The sequence below is a fragment of the Plectrocnemia conspersa genome, unplaced genomic scaffold, assembly GCF_051122295.1.
Source record: "Plectrocnemia conspersa isolate PC_06_02 unplaced genomic scaffold, ASM5112229v1 ptg000005l, whole genome shotgun sequence".
Taxonomy (NCBI): domain Eukaryota; kingdom Metazoa; phylum Arthropoda; class Insecta; order Trichoptera; family Polycentropodidae; genus Plectrocnemia; species Plectrocnemia conspersa.
The window spans coordinates 21,281,046-21,291,448 of NW_028277169.1; the positions used below are offsets into that span (position 1 = coordinate 21,281,046).

Sequence of the window (10,403 nt, forward strand, 5' to 3'; positions counted from 1 at the left end):
AAGTAGCATGTTGAATAAATCCGTTAAAAATTTAAATATGCTGATATGTGGTGCCAAATGCAATTATAATTCACATTGCCAGCTTATCTTCAAAGATAAACTGGCAATGTGCATTATATGATTTTTTTAAATCTTAAAAAGAAATTAAATATGTTTTTGATACCATGAAATAAATTTAAAAAATAACTGTTTAACATCAATTAGTAAGCACGCGCGTCTAACTCGACCGAATCACCGACTATACTAACTCGTGCATATTGAATGTTCTTCTCCCGATTTCCGAATTTGTGTTCTTTGATGGAATGTAAAATAGCAATTGACACGTACCATAGCCACATAGGACTGCATTACACTTGTTTTGTATTGCTCAGCTCTATCCCTGTCACGCATAACATACATTACAAACGAATGTCTGACGCCGGCATGCGACACCTAGGTAATAAATGCGTCTTTCACAAAATTAATAATAAATGAAAATTATTATAATTAACATGCACGGATTTTTTTATTTTATCATTAACAAAAGGTGTAAAAATTTAGAAACCTCATAAGAGCCACAAAAAATCTCAAATTGCGCTACATGTGGCCCGCGGCCCACGATTTTGTCATGGCTTATCTATGGTGTAATAGATAGAATATGAATAGGCTTCGATTTGGATTGTGTGAAAATGATCACACTATGCTCAAAATAATTTATTATTTGGACCAAACATCAAATTCACTAAGTGGCAGCAATTTTGACATCTGTCAACGACAGGTTGAAATGGCGTTCCCACATTTTTTCAAAATCGGTATTATGACAATCAACTTTATTATTTTCAATCTTCAAACACTTCACATTTGTTCACTTGAAATGTGCACATTAGTGTACGAAGTGTAATAGTAAGATGCTTCTATTTTAATTTTCAGTTACCATAACAAAAATAATTTCTTAATAGAACTCTTTGTATATTGAAAGATATATTTTTAGAAACAAAACATAATGTTTGTATTAGTACTAAATGAATAAAAAGTATTTTTTTATTGTGTGACATTTATTTTACACTCATTATTCTTACTTTTTATTTTGTTCTTTTGTAGCTAGAAACGTTCAAATATTCCTTTTTTTATATTGAACTTCATCTTTACAGAACCCGATATTGAAAACTACAAAGAAACATTTGACTCTGTTGACACAATTAAATGCAAAATTGAGGTAAATGGATTTTCATATATATATTACATTTTCTGTGACATCTTAAATAACCATTTCTTTTAGTTGAAAGATGTAAAATGCGAATATGACAGCAGTGAAGAAACAGTTAATGAAAAAATAGATAATGTAGACGACGTGTTAGAAATAGGTTAGACATATGCATACATTTGTAATATATGTACTATTATTGATTATCATATGCTTTCAGAAATGCACGATGTTAAAGATAAAATACGTAAAATTGGTACATTTGGTGTGGATACTTTATCTAATGTCGAAAAAGCAACGCAAGTAATAATTGAATGTATTTCGATTTCTTTGTATCTGAATATTTGCAACTTAACTAAAGAATAAATTTTGAATTTTAGAAACAACATAATGAAGAATGTGACAGTCTTAAATATGGTACTGTTGATATGCATTGTGATTCTTATAAATATAAATGCAACAGCTGTGGAACAGCACTTAAATTTAAAAACAGACTTCAACGCGATGCTTGTAAGTTTGAGTGTGATAATTGTAGAAAATCTTTCAAATTTAAATGTAAACTTTCAGCACATAGGCACACTCATGCTAGTTTTTATGACTTTAAATGTGAAAAATGTGGAAAATCTTTCAAAAAGAGATCCATACTTTCACGACATATTAAAACTCATAACGATGCTCGTAACTTTGCATGTGGAAAGTGTGGAAATGCATACAAATTTAAATTTGAACTTTCAAGGCATATGAACACTCATATTGATGTTCGTAATTTTGAATGTGAAAAATGTGGTAAAGCATTCAAAACAAGAAGCAAACTTTCAGTCCATATGATAACACATAGCGATGCTCTTGACTTTGGTTGTGATAAATGTGGAAGAGCATTCAAATCTAAAAATGGACTTACAGCGCATATGTACACACATTATGACAATCGTGACTTTGATTGTGAAACATGTGGAAAAGCATTTAAAACTAAAAGCATTCTTTTAGCACATAAAATTACTCATAGCAATACTCGTAACATTGAATGTGATAATTGTGGAAAATTATTTAAGAATAAATCCATACTTTCACGACATATGAAAACTCATGATGATGCTCGTAAGTTTGCATGTGAAAAATGTGGAAAAGCATACAAATTTAAATTGGATCTTTCGCGACATTTGCACACTCATACTAATGTTCGTGATTTTAAATGTGAGAAATGTGGAAAAGCGTTTAAGTTCAAAAAGGGACTTAAATCGCATTTTCAAACTCATGTTGACTCTCGTGACTTTGAGTGTGAAAAATGTGGTAAAATGTTCAAAACTAAAGGGATTATCTCATCGCATTTGCAAAATGTGCACGGCGAAGCTTGTGAAAAATGTGGAAAAGCATTTAAAGAAAAATGGAGCGTTTCGAAGCATATAAAAACTCGTAACAATGTGTCTGTATTTGTATGTCGGAAATGTAATAAATCCTTTACAACTAAATTAATTCTTTCTCAACATATTATGAAAGCGCATAATATGTGTGTCTGCAATTTTGTATGTGATAAATAAGTTATTAATGATTATATTTTTGTAATTTAAATGTAAGAATTCCTATTTATATTTCCTGTTTTACAGCAATAAATTTATATTATTTAATGACTATTTATTAGATTATTTTAATTTACGAATTTTAGAGAAAAACTGGCAAAACTTCGTTACTCCTAAGCTTGTCCTACACCAAATTTTTATTTTTTAGTGATGTATTATGAATTATAAAAATATGTAGTTTAAAATATTCTAGTTTACAACCTTTATTAAGTGTACCTTTGATTATTTAGAAATTAAATCAAACAAATTGTAGCGACCCAGATACAGTGTCAGTCAGGAGACACAGCAGACGCGAATGTATTACATCTTTGCTGAACGAAATTCTTCAAACTCGATCTTACACCTCGCCTCCTGTCTGAGCAACCAACTTCAGGACACGCACTCGAGACATGTACCGATATCTTCTAGAAGGGTTTAGTGACGTAAACGAAAGTTGACCGTCAAACACTGTTACAAATACTGGAAGATTATATAAGGGCCACTTTGTTCAGTTTGTTGTACAAACGTCCTACTACAAATTATCGACCGGCACTGCCGAAAACGTTATATTGAAGCATCAACATCAATCTACAACCTGACTGCTTCAAATTCAAAATATCTACTATAAGGACAAATATTCAAAAATTTATATGAAAATTAAAAATTATTATTAATTGTGAGAGGTTGATGTTAAAACTCTTTCAGAGGAAAACATTTGAATGGCATATCCTACAATTGTCTTCTATTTACTTGAAGCTTATTGCTCATCAGTTTCATAATACTGGTATCTCATATATATCAAACCAATATGAGTTAATGATTTTACTCCTTGTGGTGGATTCGACGGTGTGAGGAGTTAACGACAGGCCATCAAGGACTCGCCTTGATGGCCTGTCAATGTACAAATCCTTGCAGGTAGAAGAATAATGCGACGATATTGTCTTTATTATTGAAATAAGGCTTATTTTTAAATAATAATATGTTAGGGATTATTATTAAGTAATAATGAGGTAAGCTTATTATTAAATTTAGATAATATACAAAATTAATCTTATTTTAAGTTTATCTAAATTTTATATAAATAAATAATTTGTAATATAGCAGTAATTAATAATTTTTACTAATGTTCTGAAAAGTTGTTTAAAGATTTATTTTCTCAAGATATCTTTTCTGTTTTTTGACACTTGACAAACAATGAAAGTACAAAAGAAAAATTCTATATTTGATAAGCTAAAAGTAAACTATAAAAGATGTCAACATTATGGTGAATGTGTGATTACAGTTTTTCAATGAAACACAGGTTAGCGGCTGCAGATATTTATTTTCTGGAGTTACGAGGCGATTGGCGATGCGTATTGTGGCGTTCCGCCAATAGAGTAAGTCCTTCTTCCCCATATACATCGAAAACGCACTTATAAAAGCTCAATTACATACTCCATTACCATTACGTAAACTTGTCAGCATTGCAACAAAGCACCAGCTATAGTAAGTCAAAATACTGGCTTAGTTGGACAAGTGATACATAATATTAACTATCCTAAATGTTCTATAATCATTGTATTCTCTTTGCTGCTACAACCCATTGTGAGCCTTGGCTGCAACAATAATTATCTTCCACCTGCAAGCAAGTGTGTATCACTGTCTCAGTCCATGATTAGTATTAAATACTTCTGAGACATCATTTTGTATTCGGACTCTGCACTGTACCTGCTTCATCATGAGTTTTGTGAATCTGGTTAGTTTATTCGGAATGTCAAATTCTGCCATTGCCTCGTAAAGCTTTTCTCTATTTACCGTATCGTAAGCGGTCCTGAAGTCCACAAAGATTTTATGGGTCTCTGAGCTATATTGGAATGTTTTTTCGAGTGTATGTCGCAGTGAGTTGACAATGATTTATCATGGGTGGTCCTGCTTGTTATGTTCAGGGCTGGGGAATGTGTGGGAGCTGGGAGGGGGGGGGGGGTGTGCGATCTGTCGTGTGATGTGGGTTCTGTTGGTGGCTTATGTCGATGGCACCTCTCGGTGCATTCTTCTGCTGGTAGCTGCTGCGGTCCTCATCAGCTCGAGTAGCCCCTTCTCCAGTCGGGGGTTTTCGAGCATGGCTGGGTAGTTGCGTGTCTCTATGTTTTCCTTCTGCAACTCTGCAGCAGGTGGTGCCTTATTCTCTCCAGGGCGGGGCAGTGCCACAGCAGGTGATCAGGATATTAAATGAAGTGGTCGTCGCAGGAACAGCTGGGGTCCTTCGTGATGTTGAACCTTTTGAAGTACGAGTTAAAGGGCCCGTGTCCCGTGATGATCTGCGTGGCACCCGGAGACTGTTTCGGAAGGCGATGGCGGAGGCGATGTTTGGGAGGAAGGTCTTCGTGTGCGACCCGCGCGGTGACTCAGTGTAGCGGGCGTTCCAGTCGCGCTGGAGCTCCTCCCTTAAAATTGTCTTCGTGTAGGTGAGCGGAAAGCGCGTGTAAGATTTGCGCATATTGCGCGTTTCCGCTGCCTCCTTGACGAGTGTGTCGGCCCTGTCATTTCCGGCGTTGTTAGCGTGTCCCGAGGTCCAAAACAGTTTTACGCTTGTGTTACGCGTCGTCAGGGACCGCACGAGAGCCAGCGTTTCCACGACGATCGGAGTTGTTGAGTTGACGTTCTGGAGGGAGCGTAGCGTGCTCTGGGAGTCAGACAGAACGTGCACTGTCGTCGGGGTGGGGTGGACACCCGACATCCATTCCAGAGCCGCTTTGATGGCTAGGTTTTCTACCTGGCTTATTGAGCAGTAGTCCTCGAGGCGAAGCTTCCGCTCGCTGATGGTGGTTCCATCTTTGTTGACGGCGTGAAACGCAGCTCCGACGCCGCTTTCCGTCTTGCTGCCGTCGGTGTAGATGTTGATGTCCGACGGCAGAGGGGAGGCGGGGTGGTTGGCGCTGGAGCCCTCGGTGGTGACGTCCGCTGGGATCCTGAGTGCTGCGTGTGGAAGTGTTGCCACATCCACGGCCGCGTCCAGGAGTCGGTCGATTGGTAAGTGGTCGGCGAGGCGGTGGGTTCGCTTGACGAGGTGTGAATGCGCGAGCTGCTTGACCCGGGTATCCATGGGAGGGATGCCCGAGAGGGCCTCGATCACGACGTGGGGGCCGTTCGGAACGCCCGCGTGATTTTCAGCGTGAACGGGCGCTGGGCTGTGGTCAGTTTTCTCACGATGGAGCTCCTGGGTGTTGCAGTGAATGTATCTGATCAGTAGTTGAGCGTTTCCTTATAAAGCCACATTGATAATTCTCTTACACAATATATTTGTATTCTCTTACACAATATATTTGAGAGTATTTTGTATCCTAAATTTAAATGGATGATTCCTCTGTAATTTTTACATGTAGGGAGATCACCCTTCTTGTATACTGGACAAATGGTTCCTAAATTCCATTCATCCAGCAATACTTAATTTTTCCATATTTCTACAATTATGTTGTGTATATATTGGAACAACTCATTACCGCCGTGTTTCTGGCGAACTTTTGCCCTCCCCCCTTGGAAAAATAAGTAATGACGTCCTTGATGATAGCTATATGGGGGCCAATATAGATTTGATGGCCAAAACTGGTCGGCGCAGAAATAGCGGTGTTGTGACGGCTCCCTCTCTTCCGGCAAGCTTGTAAGGGTTCGGACGCGTGCCGTCGCGCGTCCGCCCCATTCTAACCATGTAAACACCGTAAACCGTTAAATAAATATTACTGCAGCGGCTCAATCTGTGTCTCATTGCCACCCGCCATCATCACCACCCCTAAACTGGTAACCTGCGACGTGATCCTGAGCACGTACATGGAGTCAGATTCAAAATGGCAGACACAGACGCCGCTGCAGTACAAAAGCCGAGCCGCTGCTGAGCTGTTTGCTGCCATCCCGCCGGTGCTTCCCTGGACCCGGACTCGAGCTGGCGGACCACCAAGACGATGGGCCTGCGCCCCCGACCATGTGCCGCCATCGTCAGCCACCGTCGCCACTGACAGACGCCGCCACCGACCACGTGACCCAGGAAGCACCCGGCGCCGCCACGCGCCTTCAGCGGGAAGCCACCGAAGTGCTGCCGTAGACCAGGCTCGAGTGGACCACGCGTGACCCGTCACGCACCCGTAGGGCTACGCCCCCGCGACTCCGAGCTCGAACCACATGTTCGGGGCCCGTCACGCGCGCGCCCTGTGTAGCTGCACCGACGCACCACAGGGCCCCGAAAGGTGCTCCCGGACATGCCCGTTCTTCTCGCGCCCCCTGGAGCCCTACGCGCCGCCCGGGTCTACGCGTGTTCCACTCGGCTTGGAGCGAAGCACGCCGCGCGTCACTGGAGGCCGCGCCGCCACACCATACGTCACGACTTTGCTACTTTTGCGCCGCCAGCATTTAATCAACAGCAGCGCCAAGGCCCCCATACCTCCCCCTGGTTATAGTTCGCAATTGTAAATTGCTAGGGCCGGAGCCGTATGGGGGCCAATATAGATTTGATGGCCAAAACTGGTCGGCGCAGAAATAGCGGTGTTGTGACGGCTCCCTCTCTTCCGGCAAGCTTGTAAGGGTTCGGACGCGTGCCGTCGCGCGTCCGCCCCATTCTAACCATGTAAACACCGTAAACCGTTAAATAAATATTACTGCAGCGGCTCAATCTGTGTCTCATTGCCACCCGCCATCATCACCACCCCTAAAGCTATAATATAGGTTGCCTAATAAGGTTAATATAGGTTGGTAGATTGCCAGTAGAGAGAATAACTGTCACGCCAGCACCTCAAGTGCCGCACAGTTTTGGCCATAGCAAATCTAGGCTCACACAGTATGCTACATGTGTTTTAATATGAAATGAAGATGTACGTTTATTTAATACTAGAAATAGAGACAATTTAAGGATAGTTAGGTATATATTATATTTTTTGTAATAAATACCAATTACAATAATTGCGGATCAATATTGTGATGAATAATTTAATGAATATAGAGCATGGTCATTAGTAGATACTATGTTTTTAATTTATCAGAAACTTGCTTTAAGAAAAGAATTTTTATAATATATATTTTTGGCTTTTATTGCCCTTATAAATAAAGTATAATTGTCAAAAATATTTTAATGTATGAATTGAATTAAAATAAATATATTTTAATTTGTTTTTGTCATGTATGTACACGTATAAATGTGATATTATGGTTTTTATGGACAAAACCAACATTTATCTAGGTGTTGTTGATGTAACTGTTGTAGTTCCAATCAGATTTCTATAAAACTTTTTGAGTAAGTTCCATATTCAGTCTGATTCACTATTTTATATTATTATTTAAAATGTATGTAAAAATCAACATGATTATTGCGGCTTCCCAATTAAGCGTCTATTGTGTACTGTTAAAACCTCCAAGAGTGTTCTTTATTTACCTGGGCAGGAGTTAATTATTGAAATTCCCTTGTATGTGCAGGGTCAAAAAGCTTGTGGTAAATGCGCCTGGCACAGAAGATAATAAATTAATTTAGAGACTTGGAAAGCTTTATCTGAATGATCCACGGTTTTGGCAGTTAAATGATGTTGAAATGGTGATATGAATATTTGTTGCGAATACATTTATATCTCTCGCATTACTCCATAGTGAATAAACAATAACAATTAGTAATGGAAATGTCTGGCAAAAAGTAGCTCAGCCAAAATCAGTGTAAAATCCATATAAAATACATAAAGCTGTTTTTTAAAAGTAGCTTTTTTGGATGATTTTTAACCGCTCGTAAATTAGTCGAAAATGAAGCACCAATATATGTCACATTTTTTTAAGCTGGAAACTGGCCGCCATATATGTATATACATATTTTTTGTGCTTGCCGTATTTATTTATAACGATGTGCCAATCAACACAATTACCATATGATTTTCAACGAAATTTAGAGTACCGTGTGCACCAAAAAAACCAATCAAGCATCATCTTTGTTTTCTAGACACTTTAACACCGAGTCAAAGAGCTTATAAAACCGAAAAGGCACCTTTTGATAACCAACAAACTTTTATATGAAGCAACAAGCGATTGAATTTTCAATTTTTAATACACAGTTGTCCAAGTCATTCAATAAATTGCTTTTTATTTTGTTAATTATATTAATGACCTATGTAGGCATTTACTCAGATTTTTGGCGACTAAATATTGACGACGAATGCCACGGTGTATTTATAGCGAATATATATTATTGATTTCTGTACTAACAGTTAAATTTAAATTTTAAGCAAATTATACAAAAAAATATTTTGTGATGTTTCACATAATGAATTCTTCTTTGCACTGTATATATCACACCAAATAGATTAAATAACTTATTGCGTAAAATGGGCAAAAATTTGCTTAATTCTTTAAATATAATCAGTTACGAAATATTGTAAGTACGCCATTAATCGTCAATTTTAAAAAAAATTCTGTCAGTGTCGTTTCTTGCAATTTATCTTTTTCAAGTGCTTGAATATTTATTTATTTATTAAAATTATAACCCTAGTGACTTGATAGGTTAACCTAATTCGTCTCGCTTGCTATAAATATAAAATTTTTATATTTTTTATCATCGTAAACTTATTTTAGATGTTCACGTAGTCTTGAAAGCTGTATTGTTTACTTTGATAAATCTTTGTGGCAAATCAGACACATCGATAATGTATTATTTATTGGTGACCGAATAAAAATCGTTTAAATATTTAATACTATATTGTCTACATTGCTTTTTAAGTTTAATCATGATATTATCTGCAAAAAATGCTTTGCTCGCTAGTATCTTATCGATATCGGGTTTTATAAAAAGTTGAGAAAGATGTGGACCAGAAATCTAATTGACAGATTGTTGTTGATTTAAAAAACAATATATATGTTTTCAGATTTAAAATGTTAAGCTCTTATTAGCATTGCAATAAAAAAATATGATAAATTTATAGCACAAAAAAATAGTTTTTATTTACGTGTACAAATATTTTTATCTGATTTATTGTTGCTTCCAGTGGCCCCAATTGCATTCGAGGCTACTGCCGCTCCCTTGGATCGCTCAGCGTCTCCCAGAAAAGTAATAGCGCCCATTTTAAGAATCACTGATTTAAATGGTGCTTATTAAGTATTAGCTGGAAAATATATTTTAATATCATACAACGCCATGTTTTTTCCTAGCAATCTTTCACTAAAAATCTCGAAATCACTTTTTAGAGCGAGTGGACGACGTTTGCAAAAATCTACCAAGATGCTCGTCTTTTTATGAAGAACGCGTTACGATTTGACGATTTGTGTCTTTATTTTAGAAGCGTTTGGATACGGTTTGCTGAGTTCTCAAAAAAAGTTGTAATTTATAAAATAATGTAATTTTTTCAAACTAGTGGAGAGTGTTGTCGACAAGCCAACTATCCGTAACGTTTTCGGGAGTCACGTTCAAGTACATTTGCCGATTCGTCTGTGACTGTCGCTATTCTAGTTTGGCTGGAGCGACTGGTCCAGTTCGTATCGTTTCATTTGAGTTTTTTATGATATTTTTCTTTGTACTTATATTAATCATCGACAATAAATGAATATGAGTAAAAGAGAAATTGTTTTTGTTTACAGAAATAAGCTGGCCATCAAACGAGATGTTATGATTTCGCGTCGTATTTTTGTAGCGCGCAGGTGAAAGGCGTGTTTTTGTGTTGTGGCAACCC

The 10,403-nt window shown here is 37.7% G+C and overlaps 1 protein-coding gene across 1 annotated transcript; it reads left to right on the forward strand.

Annotated features, from left to right (window-relative positions):
• The first annotated feature begins 701 nt into the window (after positions 1 to 701).
• Positions 702 to 2,814, forward strand: LOC148235160 (uncharacterized). Its single transcript, XM_088186542.1, has 5 exons — positions 702 to 791; positions 1,131 to 1,195; positions 1,259 to 1,343; positions 1,404 to 1,486; positions 1,564 to 2,814. Exons 1-5 carry the CDS (start codon positions 764 to 766, stop codon positions 2,719 to 2,721), a joined length of 1,419 nt encoding a protein of 472 aa, XP_088042668.1. The 5' UTR covers positions 702 to 763; the 3' UTR covers positions 2,722 to 2,814.
• The last annotated feature ends 7,589 nt before the right edge of the window (positions 2,815 to 10,403 follow it).

What these genes read in the sequence shown, in the direction of transcription:
- LOC148235160 (XM_088186542.1), top strand. Translation starts at nt 764, where the DNA reads ATGGCGTTCCCACATTTTTTCAAAATCG. An exon ending in CCCACATTTTTTCAAAATCG is followed by an intron (nt 792 to 1,130) that starts GTATTATGACAA and finishes TCATCTTTACAG; the next exon opens with AACCCGATATTGAAAACTAC. An exon ending in AGACGACGTGTTAGAAATAG is followed by an intron (nt 1,344 to 1,403) that starts GTTAGACATATG and finishes ATATGCTTTCAG; the next exon opens with AAATGCACGATGTTAAAGAT.